The 16,575-nt window shown below is 42.2% G+C and overlaps 1 protein-coding gene across 3 annotated transcripts in view; it reads left to right on the top strand.

Moving 5' to 3' along the window:
* Positions 1–16,575, top strand: part of BASP1 (brain abundant membrane attached signal protein 1) — a 75,502-nt gene that overhangs the window by 23,537 nt on the left and 35,390 nt on the right. Inside the window, exon 1 of one of the 3 annotated variants that reach the window (XM_045007041.1) lies at positions 4,106–4,253. The exons of 1 other annotated variant lie outside the window; for it this stretch is intronic. In XM_045007041.1, coding sequence (XP_044862976.1) covers positions 4,135–4,253 — 119 coding nt within the window. In that variant the 5' untranslated portion in view covers positions 4,106–4,134. Of the gene's footprint in view, positions 1–4,105; positions 4,254–14,643; positions 14,747–16,575 lie in introns of those variants that run through there. One more of the 3 variants, XM_045007043.1, reaches the window with a different exon arrangement.

The following is a 16,575-nucleotide window of genomic DNA, read 5'->3' as shown; positions in this document are numbered from 1 at the left end:
TTGTCTCTATATATTACTTGTTTACATGTGTTAATTCCTATTGCATCACACCTTCCATTCCCTGAAGATAGAGTAATGAGTGCACTGTTACCTGGTAGGCATACAATTAAATGCCTTAACAATTGCAGAGTATCCTGGAACAAGCAGCTGCTCTTTTTAGGTGGCCAGTGCCACTTTGTCAACTGGATCTTTTTGAAATTCTCCTGTGGGTCAGTTAACCCCCTGGGTTTGATTTTTTTTTTCTACTTACGGTTAATTATTTTCTAAATGAATACCTCAGAGCAGGAGTTTCAAATCCTCTATAGGATTTGGATTAGTCCCATTATTGGAGTTTTAATTTGTAAATACCTTGTTTTTAAATATTTGGAGGAAACTTCTTTCATATACATTTAATTATGTGCCAGATCTTGGGCCAGACACAATGTGTAAGCTTGAATGTATAAAATAGAACTTAACCAATGCTTGGCTACACTTACAAATTTGCAGCGCTGCAGCAGGGTGTGAAAACACACCCTCTGCAGCGCTGCAAATTGCGGCGCTACAAAGCGCCAGTGTAGTCAGAGCCCCAGCGCTGGGAGCCGCGCTCCCAGCGCTGTCCGTTATTCCCCACAGGGATGTGGAGTACGGACAGCGCTGGGAGAGTTTTCTCCCAGCGCTGGTGCTTTGACTACACTTAGCGCTTCAAAGCGCTGCCGCGGCAGCGCTTTGAAGTGTAAGTGTAGCCAAAGCCCAAGTGAGAGAATTCAGGCTTGAATTCTCTCAGTCCTACTCTGCTGCATGCAGAAGTTTATAATTTTTATATTTCAGTTTATGCTTCTAATATAAAATTCTAACCAGTAACTAGGCTCTAGGCATCATTTAACTTCACTTTGTCAATTACAGTCTCTTTTCCCAGGGCAGCTTTTGTTCCTCCAAGAGGATATTTACTGTAGCAGATCTCTCTTTTTGCACCTTGGCTTTCATTTTCCATCGGCAGGAGCAGGGCCACTCTACCTAGAGGCAAACTAGGCTAGCACATTCTTCTTGAGGAAGTTGGGCCAAACCTGAATGGTGCTGTGATCCCATGCACCAGGGTGCAGTGCCACTCTCACTCAGGACAGAGGGTTGGCTGGTGAGTGGTGGTGTGACTTGGCGCTTGGTGCTCCCACTTCTACCATAACCACAGAACCATCAGAAGGCTTGCTGTGCCTCCCCACCCCTGAAAGTCTGACATGCCCCCATGTTTGAGGAACCTCTCTTCTCGGGATAAATAGAAAGGTGGCACACTGAAGTTTTGCCTAGGCAGCTTTTGGTCAGGAATGACTGACACCATCAGGCACGCAAACTCTTGCCATTTTTCTTTTTTTTTTTCAAACCAAACCCATTGCTGTAGTTGTCATGGTCAAGCAGGGTGGATTGATGTAAATCAAAATGATTTAATTAATCAATTTTAATCATGATTTAAATCAGGAAGCTAGAAACTTTTACATGGTGAATGATGCATTTTTTATTTACTAGATAATGAAGGTTTTTTTGTGTGTGATTTGTGTCAAGTTCTATTTGTATGGAAATTTAAATTCAATTAATGCACAAAATCAGGATTTTAATTTTTAAAAATTAAATAAAAGTACCTTAAATGAACTGGATACATGAGGAAAAAAGGTTATCTAAACATGTTTGCATGTTATCTGTAGTTACTGAATTGAACTGATTGTTTCTGATCACCATGTCCTTCAAAATTTTCAAACTAGTAGATCTCATCCTTTTTATGCACAGATTGGAAAAGGAAAAAAATCTTTCCTGCTTTTTCAACTTTGAATTGTTTTTTCAACTTTAATTGAACTAGGCACTACACTGAATTAGTTGAATAAACTGTAATGAAAAAAATATTCTCTGCACATGCAGAACAGATTGATGTCAAAAGCTGATTTAGCATTTCAACGAACTCTGTTTTCAGGTGCTTAGCCAATGACTGCCACCAGTTCAGTGGTTTGACTTTCTTTAAAACTTGGCAGCAAACACATATTGCTTAATATTATTTTTGGATGTAATAGATTATAATAAATTTAGGCTTTCATATATGTTGTCAGTTTCAAATTGGTTTATTCTTAAATAAGCCTATATTTAATTTAAATAAAACAAATCTGATTTAAATAAAAAATTAAAATTTATTTAAAAATCATGTATCTTTTATACACCTTGTTGTCTGGCGCCAATAAGTTTTTCCTCAAAAACTTTGTCTGCAGTGAGTGGTTCGATCTTTCTTCAGACTTTGGATGCTATTGACCATTTTTTGGTAAAGGAATTTATCTTTTTTTTTTTTTTAATGCACACAAAAAACTAGGGGGAAGAGAAAAATATAGAGCTATTAGAACGAAAAGACTTCAGCTTGGTCAAAGCAGTTTGGATGGCTTCCTCAATGTAAAATGGATGTAAGCTGTGTTTGTATCATTAGCTTATCACTCTTCAATTCATTGCTGCCCACATAAGACATCTAAATCAGAGATCTCAGGTTGCCAAACTTGCAGTGCGTACATTTTTCTGATAAGTAACATGATGTTACAGCAACATGAGTAACCTAGCTGGTTGCTGAGGGGGGGACACTTTTTTAGCAAAGGTGCTGATGCTTCATACTATTGCTTCCTCATCAACACAGGCTTTGACTCCACTAACACCACTCACCTCCAGCTATTGGCTACCCATTTCCTGATTGTTTGGGAGCTGATAGTTGATTAGGTTCTGCTCAGATCCCCTCCAGCAGTGGGCAAGGGTAGGGTACACCTCAGCCAAAGCAGATGAAGCGAGAAGAGCTGGGTGGGGTTCTGTACTGGCACGATGGGCAGCCAGACCAGATTTGAGTGGTGTTATGACCCGGCACATGGACTCCTGCTCCCAGTCCTGGGTTGTGCTCCATGAGTTTTCATGAGATAATCATGAGTATGTGAGACAGGGTTCAAATGCATGAATCTCACAACTCAGTTGTGAGACCTAAGGTGTTTGCTGAGTGCACTTAGAAGTTGTAACCCATTATAAACCATTTGTCCCTTCTGTTAGGATATGGATTAGTGACCTAACATCCCAGGCTGAATCTTTGATTGGCACACAGTTCTTACAAAACCTTTCAATTGAGATTTATTCTCCTATTGAGTGGAAGCTGTACCAAAGTCATAAACTGCCTTATCTGCTACTTGATTACATTGACCCACATCTATTAATTTTATAGGCTTCCATTTGGAAGTTGGAGCCAGAGTTTGACATAGTAGGGCAATGGAGCCTTAGTTTTGGAGACACTTTGAAAATATATAATGACTAGTCCTGGAGTGGATTTGATGTTGTGGCATGCAAAACAAGACTGTCCTACAAGCTCATGCTAAGTCAGTTCAAGCACTAATAGTTGTATTTATTATAGTAGATCAAGAATGCCAAACACAAGCCTGGCTCCAGCTACTAAGTATTTCACTCTGGACTGGATTGCCAAGCAGTTATAAATTCTTTTTCTGGCTTCCAGGCTGCTGTTGCATTGACTTTGCACTGCTGGAGGCAAGGCCATCTAGCATGTGACTAAGAGAAAGCCTAAACCTTTTCCCAAACCATTAATTCTGCTGGGAATGCACAACTCAGACGGAGAGAGAGCCTTCATTAATTTATTTCAAAGACCAGAAGATACAGTTTAAAGAGTAGACTTACTGCAGAATGGAAGAAACATGCTCCTAGATCTGGCCAGCTACTAACTGCAGTGGAGCAAAAATAGCAGTTGGCTTAAATAAGATTGGTGCTTTCACAATAGTGTGTGGCAATTTGTAGTTAAGAGCTCTGGAGTTTCTTTTAGTTCTGTTTGTGGCTGAGTATAACAACTGATTTTTTGACAAGCTCTTGTTTCTGGGCTGCTCAGAACTGATGATTTATTCACTTATTTTTTGGTTATCTTACCACTGTTCTCTGCTTTGGAAACCAATTTACACAGGTGGTCTTTGTATTGAGAAGAAATAACATTGTCATTCCCTTCTCCTAGCAGCCCTAATGAAGTCCAAGGCTGAAGTATTTTTTGCTTTCACACTTCTCTTGGCAGGTGCTGACAATGTGGCTCATCAATCAGGTAGAAATAGTCTTCTTCTGCTGCTGCCCCTACTTTTATCCCTTTGGTATGACAAGTGTATGGGAAAGAAGCCTGTGTTCTTTTGCAATCTGGGATTGGTTTGTTCGTTTCATGAGACTTTTAGCTACCACGTTTATCTGTGCCAGTGCCAGAGCCAACCAAAGTGGAGCCAGGCGAGGTACTGAGAATTTAACTTAATTGTTTATATGACTGATTTTTAATTATGGAAGACTAAATTTTGTGGAACTATTTTGGGCAAAAAAAGTATTATTTGTCACTTGGCTTGTTCCCTCTCCTTGGAGATCCTCATGGGAAAAGTTGCAAATATGCTACCAGTACTGAAGCTTACTTTCTCCCAGGATCCACTAAACATAGCTCACTAGCCTCTGAATCCTCCCTTTCTACTTCCTCATGCTTTCATAATGCAGTCACTCGTGAAACGTCACTTGTATACTTGTTTAGAGACCGAATTAAACTTCATGATCTTCTGAAAAATACTTGTACTTTTTTTGCTACTGGCACTAGAATCCTCACTGCTTGGGCTTTGACAAATATTTACACTTTGCTTTGGGAGACCACTTAGAAAGGTTAGGCACTTAGGAAGTATCATCTATGTGTGTGGAAAGTTGTAATGTGCACCAAATGTAGTTGATGTAAAAGCATCTCATCTAGTATAGTTCAAGAGTGACATGCCACTTTAACTTGTCAAGAGTCCTTGGTGATTGTGTGTTTGAAGATGTGTGGGAGCTGTAGAAATGTGATTTTACCGGGCCATTCCTTAAACAGATATGTATGTACTTCAGTACTTGCATGGTAGTACAACATTAGGATTAATGATTACCGAACGACCTACATGAGTCTTTTTCTGTTAGACCTCTCTTAAAAAGTGCTGAGCTAAAACAGGTTTTTGCAAAGTGTTAGGGCTTGTGTATTAAGGCTGTTTATGAACATAAAACTGGTTGAATTAAATGAAATGTCCAGGATATCAACCTGTTTGAGCCATCTATGAAATTATTTAAATCTAAAATCTAGTGGCGTCCCCAGGTTTTGAAATTTTTTTCTTTAACTTGCATTTATATTTTTTTCCTCTCACTATGTAGTGAATATTATCAGCCTGAACTTCCTTTACCACTTTTCAATTAGCTTGTACACAGCTACATAGCAGAAACCACAAATGTGCAGTAAGATTACTTCATTGGCATCCTATTGCTTGCACTGACCCAATACTACATTATCTTTCCGCACAGGCATTTGGCTGTGAATCTCACCTCTTTATGAACTATGCTCTGGGGAATGAACAAAAGGTAGCCATGTTGTAATGCTAAGAAAAACAGCAATTTAAAATGTCTTTGTGTCTAAAACATTCCTAGCTCTCAATCTGATTATTCTGATCAACCTGTTTTCAAGAAGATAAAGGTCGGACTATGGTGCTATTGTTTGTTCATTTATTTTAACTTTGACTATCCCTTAACTCCTTGGTGCTTGAAATCACATGGCCACCTTAAAAAGCCCTTCAGAATTTCACTTATGTGCAAACTTGAAAGATATCATTCCTACCTTCCTGCATAACAGGATCCTTGTGTAAATTGTAAGGTTAGGCAGACTTGGAATGGGAGACAACTGGAAGTTGTCTATTTGTGGCAAAATAGGAGGGGATGAATAACTGGCATAGCCAAGGCAGGTACTGTCTCTTTTACTGAAAATACTTGTGTGTTTTAATTCAAATAAGGTCATGTTAACGTGCAAGTTCTGATTGTAGGGTAATACTGAGTTCTTGGGAATTATTACGCTTCAGGTTATAAATTATCCGAATCACAACCAATACTAATTTGCAATCTTGTCCTCACCCTCTTTGCAGGACAAAAAACTTCACATAGACTGAACCTAGGGTATCTTCTCACGTAGAGCTGATGCATCCAGAACAGCAATGTGATGCATAGTTGGGGCCTGATCCAAAGTCCATTGAAGTCAATAGGAAAACTCCTGTTGACTTTAATGTCCCCTTGGTGAGAGGGAAGATTGTACAGTCACTACCTATGCTATACCTGTTCTGTGCAGGAACAGAAGACTTCATTCTTCGGTGATGTCAATTGAACATCTTTTGCAAGTATTAAAAATTAATGTATGAACCTTTCATGTATCCACACAACCCAAACTTAGCAATGACAATGCAATTGTAAACATTTGTGCCACACATGGGTTTATGAGCTTGCATAAACTGTTTTGTTAGTAATATTTCAATATATACAGTTAGGTTCTGCTATCTTCCTGGAATGTCATAAGGATACTTCTGAGAGTTCTTTTTTTTTTTTTTTAACTGAGGATTTGTTTTTAAACACATTAAACTTTTCTTCGAATTACTACTAATTTGTGTTTACAGACTAATTTGAAATCCTACCTCTGTTCTATAATATGTAGAGGTTAAGGTGGGTTTAATCTATTTATTGTTAAGGTGGGAACTGAACACTCAAGTGATCTACTGATTTTTTTTTTAAACAGTTATATTTGATTTGAGGATGTAATTAGGTTGTTCATGAAAAGTAGGTTATTTGTTAATATCCTCAACAGCTGAATTTTAGGCCCTGATCCTGCAACATCTTGGGCAGGGCAGACTCCCTTTGAAGTCAATAGTATTATGGTATGGTATGGTATTTATGTTGCAAGACTAAAGGCCTTAAGGACCAGGCTAAATATTATTGAAACTGATAGACTCCTATTGACTACAGTAGAAACTGGGTTGGGGCCCTAAATCAGAAACCATTACAGTAGTTTGAACTTTACGCTGGTCAACAGCAGTAAGATTATATAGAAACTGTACTCTCGGCTAGCCAAACATTATCCAGTTAGCTGGCTCACAACATATTGAAGCTCAAAAGGCTCTATACTTGAGACAATGTATGCTGTGTTTGGTGAAATATTTGATGAGGCTCATCTTGCTCTCTTAGTCACTGTTGGAAATAAGCATATTTGAAGTGAGGAACACAAAATTGCCACTAAAAATTGTAAATATTCTGAGAAGCATTGTCTGGGAATGATTTTGGGGAGAGAGCATGGGAAAAAGGGGGAAACATACATGGATATAAGGAGGGTTGATTGACCCCCTGCCTCCCAAAAAAAGTGGGGGGTGTATTGTGTGGTAGTTATTTCTGCTGCAGCTTGATTGACTTAGTTACCCAGCCCAGTGAGCAAAATAAAAACAACAGCGAATCTGTCAGGAATAGCCTTTAGTGAGAAGCACTACTGCTCATTTGGACTGGAATTGGAATGATGGGACTTGAAAAAGAACCTGGACTACCAGAAGCCACAGGCCTATAGCCTGTTGGTAATCACCTCTCCACCCATGAAACAACAGCCCTCCCTTGTAAACAAAGCATAGTCAATCTCCAGTTCATGTTGAAAGAGAAATTATAGGAATAGGCAACTTGTACACTCCATAAGGGAGTGGGTGGGTATGTAAGAGGAGGGGGTGGTTTTCTATTATAGTACTGTAGTTAGAAAAAGTGGGATTATTAATCCTTTAGAAAAATTTCACTTAACCAAAATACCTAAATTTATCTTTCTCGGTAAATTGCAGGAAAATACAGTTTACTATATTGTGAATCTTTAAGTCGACATGGATGTTGGTTTTCCTTGTTGCTATGGGAACAGTGCTAATGGGTGCTGCAAAAAGATCAGAAACATCAGTGTTTGACTTGAGTCCTTTTCTAGAAGCCTGACACCATGTCCACTGAGGACTTGCGTCTCTGGTGCCTGAAGCTCTAAGGCTCTTTTTAAGATTGTCTCACTGGTACAGACTCCTTCCCAAAACAAGTCAATCCCTTTCCCCTCTATGCTTGGCCTTTCATCCAAATGACAGCAGAGCTCTGTCTATCATGGCTTTCTTGGTTACCATTTCTTGGCTTGGCTAAATAAGATGCAGTTCTAGAACTTGCGAAACAAAACAAAAATGGAATGATCAGAAATAGCTTTACTATTACAGCTTAATATGATCTTCATGCTATCAGAAAATTTTGTCAGAGTGACATAGGCTCTCACATACTATAGTGGCAAAGACCATGTAGCTCCCTGGACAGAGTGGATTAACAAAATAAATCCTAAAAACAAATGCTTGTGTTCCTTTATTTCTTGCAGTTGCCAGTTAGCTTTTTGGAAGTGATGGAGCTGGAAGAAGAAAATACTTCCTAAATATGTAATATTCAAACTCAATGGTAAATATATATACAAGTGCTTGAAAGTTAACTCTTTATCTAAATATAAAGAGAAATGCCCAGTTTACTATAAAAAGTCTTGTCTGCATAAAATTTAAATTTTGACTGTTAAATATAAGTTGATGTTTAGATGGTGTCCTGCATTATACTATTGGTGTCTCAAATACACTATACTGTGCATTGCTGTCCCACCCTCCCTCCCTCAAGAGCTGTGGCAAAACAAAATGTATGTTTTATGAGACTATCCTCATCAGAACAATCTTAAATAAATATGGTGTTTGTGTGTGGGGGAGAAGTAACACACTTTGATAGAGTAAAATTTAACATATCAAGAACCACGAGACAGGTGAAGTATGAGGCTGGTGCTTATGATATTACTGTTTACAAAATGAACCTCTCAAACCTTCGCATAACAATCTATCAACAACTCACTGAAGAGAACAGGAGAACACAGGATAATCAGAGTCCATTCTTAGCATACTCATGAATTATAGACAAAATACTCCATTAGGAAAGAGCTATGGAATGGGATTATACACTTACCTCCTGTGAAAAGAAGATCTAACTCATAATCTTCAATTTGGGTAGGAATTTTAGTAGAGATTAACTAAATTTGGGGCCCGCACCACATCACACCCCTGTCCAGTGCCCCACCCTTATGCCCAGTGACCCCTTGCCTAGAGACCTCCACCACAGATCTCTATGCCCAGCCCCCACCCCTCCTAGACACCTCCCCCGCTGGCCTCCCACCACAACTGCACAGCACCCTGCACAACACACCGCTTGCCCTGCGCCCCTTGCCCATAGACCTCTCCCCACTGCCCACCACCTTCCTCACAGTCCCACCATCACAGCTGCACAGCACCCCATGTTCCTGAGGGGATTCTGCACCAAAAAATTAAAAATTCTATGCACAATATTTTAAAATCCTGCAAATTTTATTTGTTAATAAATAAATGTGGAGACACCAACATGGCAGTGGGGAGCACAGACCACTGGTTGCATGGAGGTGGGAGATTACCCTGAAACTACCTCCCACCCCACCCCAGGACAGGGACTCAGCAGTGAGGCTTCACCCAACCCTGACACAGTGCAAGGGCCAGACCTGGCCCAGAAACACCCTGGGGCCCTGCCTCCCTGTGCCAGGTGCACCAGGTGTGGCTGAGCAGGCTCAGCCCAGCAGCAGGATCCAAGTGCAGAGGGACTTAGTGTGGGGGGATCCAGCCAGATGGGGGTAAGAGAGTTCTCTGTGGGGCAATATGGGTGCGGGTGGCTCAGTGGGAGATCTGGATGCACAGAAGCTCATTGGGGGGTTCCAGGTGTAGGGGCAATGATCCAGGTGAAGGTGTTTGAGGCTCAGTGGGGGAGGGGTCTAGGTGCAGGGGAGGTGGGGTTCATTTGGGTGGGGGTCCAGGTACAGGTGGTTGGGGCTCAGTGGGGAGGGTGTGTGTGGTGGGGCTGAGTGAGGTGGTACAGATGCAGGGGAGGTGGGGCTTGTTGGGGTGAGGGTTCGATGGGCCTGCTTAACAGGGGAGCCCCAACTTCTGCTAAGGGGATGCTGCATGCTGGGCTCCAGCTTCCCCTATCCCATGCCCCTTCCCCACCGCTCTGTCTCCTCCCCAGGCTTGGGGGGCAGGGGGAAACTGCCCCCCAGCATGAGCCACTGGAGCGGAGCAGGCTGGGGTCGCTCCACTTCCTGCAGCCCGGTGAGTGCAGGGCGGGCCCGACCCCTGCTGCAGTCCCCCCAGGACGCATAGCTCGGGGGCGGGGGGTGAGCTTGTGAGGGAAGGGGCAGGGGTGGAGCAGGGGCGGGGGCGGAGCAAGGGCGGCTCAGTTGGCTTGGGGATCGGTCTGGCCAGGGCCCCTTCTGACTCTGGGCTCGGCGCCATGGTAAACCTGGTACTGCACATATCTACACATTTCAGTGGAAAGCAACCTGCGTCCATGCTGTGGTGTGTAGCTACGCATGTCAGTGAAAGGCTCTGGCAGAGAGGCAGCAGGGAAAGGCTTCAGCAGCTCTCTGCTGCCACCCCCATGCCAGAGTCTTTCCCTTCTGCTGGACCCTTTCCCTCTGGCAGGGAAGGCTCTAGCAGCAGGGAGCTGGTGAAGCCTCAGGAGGTCATCTAGTCCAACCCCCTGCTCAAAGCAGGACCAAACCCAACTAAATCATCCCAGCCAGGGCTTTGTCAAGCCTGACCTTAAAAACCTCTAAGGAAGGAGATTCCACCACCTCCCTAGGTAATCCATTCCAGTGCTTCACTACCCTCCTAGTGAAAAAGTTTTTCCTAATGTCCAACCTAAACCTCCCTCTCTGCAACTTGAGACCATTACTCCTTGTTCTGTCATCTTCTACCACTGAGAACAGTCTAGATCCATCCTCTTTGGAACCCCCTTTCAGGTAGTTGAAAGCAGCTATCAAATCCCCCCTCATTCTTCTCTTCTGCAGGCTAAACAATCCCAGTTCCCTCAGCCTCTCCTCATAAGTCATGTGCTCCAGCCCCCTAATCATTTTTGTTGCCCTCTGCTGGACTCTCTCCAATTTATCCACATCCTTCTTGTAGTGTGGGACCCAAAACTGGACACAGTACTCCAAATGAGGCCTCACCAGTGCTGAATAGAGGGGAATGATCACATCCCTCGATCTGCTGGAAATGCCCCTACTTATACAACCCAAAATGCCATTAGCCTTCTTGGCAACAAGGGCACACTGTTGACTCATATTCAGCTTTTCGTCCACCGTAACCCCTAGGTCCTTTTCTGCATAACTGCTGCCCAGCCATTCGGTCCCTAGTCTGTAGCAGTGCATGGGATTCTTCCGTCCTAAGTGCAGGACTCTGCACTTGTCCTTGTTGAACCTCATCATATTTCTTTTGGCCCAATCCTCTAATTTGTCTAGGTCCCTCTGTATCCTAGCCCTACCCTCCAGCGTATCAACCACTCCTCCCAGTTTAGTGTCATCTGCAAACTTGCTAAGGGTGCAGTCCACACCATCCTCCAGATCGTTAATGAAGATATTGAACAAAACCGGCCCCAGCACCGACCCTTGGGGCACTCCACTTGATACCGGCTGCCAACTAGACATGGAACCATTGATCACTACCCGTTGAGCCTGACCATCTAGCCAGTTTTCTATCCACCTTACCGTCCATTCATCCAGCCCATACTTCTTTAACTTGCTGGCAAGAATACTGTGGGAGACTGTATCAAAAGCTTTGCTAAAGTCCAGAAATAGCACATCCACTGCTTTCCCCTCATCCACAGAACCGGTTATCTCATCATAGAAGGCAATTGGGCAAGTCATGCCTGACTAACCTTTGGTGAATCCATGCTGACTGTTCCTGATCACTTTCCCCTCCTTTAAGTGGTTCAGAATTGATTCCTTGAGGACCTGTTCCATGATTTTTCCAGGGACTGAGGTGAGACTGACTGGCCTGTAGTTCCCTGGATCTTCCTTCTTCCCTTTTTTAAAGATGGGCACTACATTAGCTTTTTTCCAGTCATCCGGGACCTCCCCCGATTGCCATGATTTTTCAAAGATAATGGCAAATGGCTCTGCAATCTCATCGGCCAACTCCTTTAGCACCCTCGGATGCAGTGCATCTGGCCCCATGGACTTGTGCTCGTCCAGCTTTTCTAAATAGTCCCAAACTACTACTTTCTCCACAGAGAGCTGGTCACCTCCTCCCCATACTGTGCTGCAGAGTGCAGCTGTCTGGGAGCTGACCTTGTCTGTGAAGACAGAGGCAAAAAAAGCATTGAGTACACTAGCTTTCTCCACATCCTCTGTCACTAGGTTCCCTCCCTCATTCAGCAAGGGGCCCACACTTTCCTTGACTTTCTTCTTGTTGCTAACATACCTGAAGAAACCCTTCTTGTTACTCCTAACATCTCCGGATAGCTGCAACTCCAAGCGTGATTTGGCCTTCCTAATTTCACTCCTGCATGTACTTGGGTACATACCCACACCCTTCAGGCATGTCTTTACTCACCTAAGCCGTGCCTCACTGTCTACACTGCTACTTAAACCCTGGCAGGGAGGCTACCCGCCTACATAATCGATATGCCGCTGAAAGAAGCATGCAGCATAGATGTAGCCTAAGACAAATAAAACCTTTTGGTTTTCCCTCTCATGTAGAACCTCTGGTCTCAATTTCCCACTGCCCTGTACTTTTATATAGCGATTTATGCCAGTGCAAAGAGAATGTAAAATTATATTGTTTGATGCGGGCAGAAGAGAATCAGGCTTTTCATATGCTGTGAGTTGCACAGAAAGCATCCAGTGGTGAGGGGAGACCATTATTGACATGGTTTAGAGCTGTGATTATTGGGGCAGGGGAGGGGCTTTAGGAAGTCACAAGGAAACATATATCTGCAGGCCCTCTGTAGGCATGGGTGTAGCCTCTGGTGGAGATGGAGATGAGAGGAGGTCTTAGCAGAGCTCAGCTGAACTTCTGCCTGCTCTGTGTGAGGCACAAGATGGAATGACCTGTCGAAAACTCCACAAGGAAGACCTCATTGTATTTTCCTTCCTCAGGTCCTTTCCCTATATTTTTGCCATGGGAGGGGTGATCTGGCTTGTGACAGTGTTTGATATAAAACAAGAGATGGGATGTAGCCCTTCTAGGAATGTTCTCCAGAGACTAGGCTCTCTTCCCACCTAAAAACGACCAACAAACAAACACAACCCCCCAAATGAGACCAAAACCATACAAAACTCTACTGCGCACTACTCTCAGTTTTTAAGTTACCCTCTGTTTAGCAACCAATTGGCTTCTACAAAAATCAGTGTGTCTGAAAGCCTTGGTGGGCTGCAAAGATGTAACTTTGACTTAATGCTTAGAAAACCACTGAACAATGAAAATGACAGTGCTTTTGGCATAAAACCCCCAGAAATATCAGTGCTAATCTGATATAATTTATCTGACATTAACTAATTACACATTCAATTCACTTTCTGTAGAGTATCTTGCAAAATAGAACTTCAGTTTCTAGAAGCATACTGATCAATGCGCATTCATCCTTCACAATAGAATAGCCACAGCACCAGTATACAGTCTTAGTTTAGTCTCTGTTCAGAACTTCTTTTTAGTTTTGTAACCCAGCACCATCAAATCTTTTGCCTTCAAGTTCAACACACATGATTTTCTTGGCAACCAATCCTCTTCTAGTGTCCAGCTGTGACCCCAAATGACTTAATATGCTTGACATCCGAAACACAATGCTGAAGGTAACAGAGCCAGAATGCTTCAATAGACAAGTGTAAAACAGAAAACTGTGGGAAAAGTAGAAAGTAGACAAAATGAGTTCAATCATCTAACCAAACTATGCAAAAAAATCCACTGGTTTCTTTACAAACATGAAACTCCCACTAGGTTGCTAAGCCTGTGGGATGGGCTATTTTTCTTATGAGGGGTGGGGGAAATAAACTCAGGCAAAAGTGATTTTGGTTGTATTTTGATTTCAGAGTATAGTTGAAACTTTAAATCTGAGTGGGAGTGGGGGTTGCTTGAGAATACAGAAACCCACATAGACCTATAATACTCATGTTAGCACTTAAGTATCTGATAAGGATTAGTCTTGCTTAGCTTTATGGAGACCTGCTAGTAATTCGTGAAGAATGAATACATAACTAAAGCTTGAATATGTCCATGCACTAAGTTTGAGGAAATGGCTTAGTGTCCATTGTTTCAGTATGGAATAGATGTTTTACTCTGTGACTGGAAGTTCTGCCTATAAAGCGGAATAAATGGTCTTTAGGAGTGATAATACCTCACCTTTGTGAAAGGATGGGTGATGAGATACGGAACCTTTCAAACAGTGCTTAATTTGCAATGAAAGAGGTGCTGGGGCTCAAGCAAATTTTTTTGCTTTCTGAACTGACACGGTAAACCTAGAGGTGTCAGTAATTGGTAATCCTGGCTGGTTAGGGTGTAGCTGGAAAGTACACAGCCAATAGTTCTTTGGATATTTGTGTCCAGTATCAGAGGGGTAGCTGTGTTAGTCTGGTTCTGTAGAAGCAGCAAAGAATCCTGTGGCACCTTATAGACTAACAGACGTTTTGCAGCATGAGCTTTCGTGGGTGAATACCCACTTCTTCGGATGCAAGCAGTGGAAATTTCCAGGGGCAGGTGTGTATATATAAGCAAGCAAGAAGCAAGCTAGAGATAAGGAGGTTAGATCAATCAGGGAGGATGAGGCCCTGTTCCAGCAGCTGAGGTGTGAAAACCAAGGGAGGAGAAACTGGTTCTGTAATTGGCAAGCCATTCACAGTCTTTGTTTAGTCCTGAGCTGATGGTGTTAAATTTGCAGATGAACTGGAGCTCAGCAGGTGGATATTTGTGATACACCCTATTGCTCTCAGCCCATTCCTGATCAGCAGGTGTGTACATAAAAACTGGCACATTTCAATTTCTAAACAGAGAGGTCAATGGGAATGGAGAATTAACTTTGCTCTACTCCTAAGGTGAGTAGCTTCAGGTCAGATTTGAGGCAAAATGGCAGGATAGCTTGAGGAAGCTTGCTGCACCATTCCCATACTGAACTTGCTCTGTAGAGAGGGAACAACGTTTTCTGTCAAGTAGCTTTGTTTCCTTCTTACAAAATGTAAATGCCCTTTAGATAATAGAAAACTTTCTTTCCTGGTAAATCTAATCTCAGCCGTGCTCTTATATTTCCATTGATTAAAATACAAAATATGTCTGACAAAAGCTACTCTCCATCAGCCCCTAATCCTTTTTATTAGCAGATCTACCAATAGGTCAGTCATGTTATATGAAGGAGGATTGGGCTTTGTTTCTCTAGTTCAGCCCAGTATTTATTTTCCATGAGAAAATTCAGACTGTAAATGAAGTCAGGTTTTTAATTTTACCATCTGATGGCACTGTAGTATTCCACACACTGTGATTTAAATCTCTGGAAGGTCAGATGTGATGTGGCCTCATAGTAAAGGCTTTAGTTACACATACTTTTTAAACAATTACTCTGAATTTGTATGTCTGATAACACTTTGCAGCATATTGCTGAGATGTTTGCTGAGGCAGTGTTGTAATTCACAATGTTTGTCTGAAATATGCACCCTGGTTCTACAATGGGAAAGTAACCCTCTAGAGTTGTAAAACTTGTTTTCTTTGGCTATTAGCTTGCAGGGAGCAGATCTTGGTCTTCATCTAGGTACAGCATTTTGGTATTTGAGTCTTCTCATCAGAGCATATCTCCAACAACTGAGGATCCTGAACAGTATCTGTGATATGACATGTTGGCATGCAATACCCTGGTGACCTTTTGTAAATTTGTTAAATCTAGAGTTTAGTAAAGCAAAACCAACTATAGTGTCTTTGAACTGGTATTCCTAGTTCACAGCCCATAATTCAATTACCCAACCTGACACATCAAGTCTTCTGGGTCTCCTTGTGCCTCTATTGGCCTCAGCCAGCTTCCTTATTAGGCTGATTGGAAGGGGATGTCATTGACAGAGCCCAAGCCAGTAATCCACTCCTGATTCATCCTGTCCTGAGAGCAGAGTCTATTATCCTCCCATTTTCTGAACTAGGGACACTGGCCCCCAGCCCTGTAAAGCTACTCTGTGTGGGCAGACCTCAGTGAAGTCAATGGGGCTCTGCCTGTGCCGATGTCCCTCCCCTACATACCGCTTACAGTAGTGGACACCGTCAATTCCAAAGCATCCAACCTTGAACAAAATACTGAGAGCTTATTCTAAGGTCCCAGTTAAAATTCAGTCTTCTAAATTTTGAATCATTACCCTTTGAAACAGTTCCCTTAAAATGACAGAATTGCATCCTTTTGTCACTGATTACTGAAATGTGTGTTTAGCATTGCTAACAACTTTTACTATTTGAGTTAAGCAACGCAATTATTCTTAACAGCGTCCTTTTGTAAAGGCTGTATTTCAGCTTTGCAATATTAACTGTATAACCAGTAAGGCAGGTGGGAAGAACTGTACCGATCATGGCTAAAATTTTCAAAAGCACTTAAGTCCTAAAGATTTTGGCACACAAGTCTTTGGGACTTAGACTAAATAGTGACTGAAGTGCTTTTGAAATTTCCCCACTATATAAATAAAAATGAGTACTTCAAAAAACAAATGAATCTTTCCTCTCTTCCTTCCGTGGAAGAAGCCTGCTCTCTGTTGCAACATTGTAATAACACATTGATTTATACGTTAGTTACCTAGTGAAGAGGATAATACATAATACAAACATGCCATTTAGAAAGGCAACAGTACTCTGAACAGATTTCAGAACTTTTTTTTTTCTAATCTAGACAATAGAAAGC

This window comes from Mauremys mutica, chromosome 2 (genome assembly GCF_020497125.1).
Source record: "Mauremys mutica isolate MM-2020 ecotype Southern chromosome 2, ASM2049712v1, whole genome shotgun sequence".
In the NCBI taxonomy this organism is placed as follows: domain Eukaryota; kingdom Metazoa; phylum Chordata; order Testudines; family Geoemydidae; genus Mauremys; species Mauremys mutica.
This window is presented reverse-complemented; position numbering and strand designations above follow the sequence as displayed.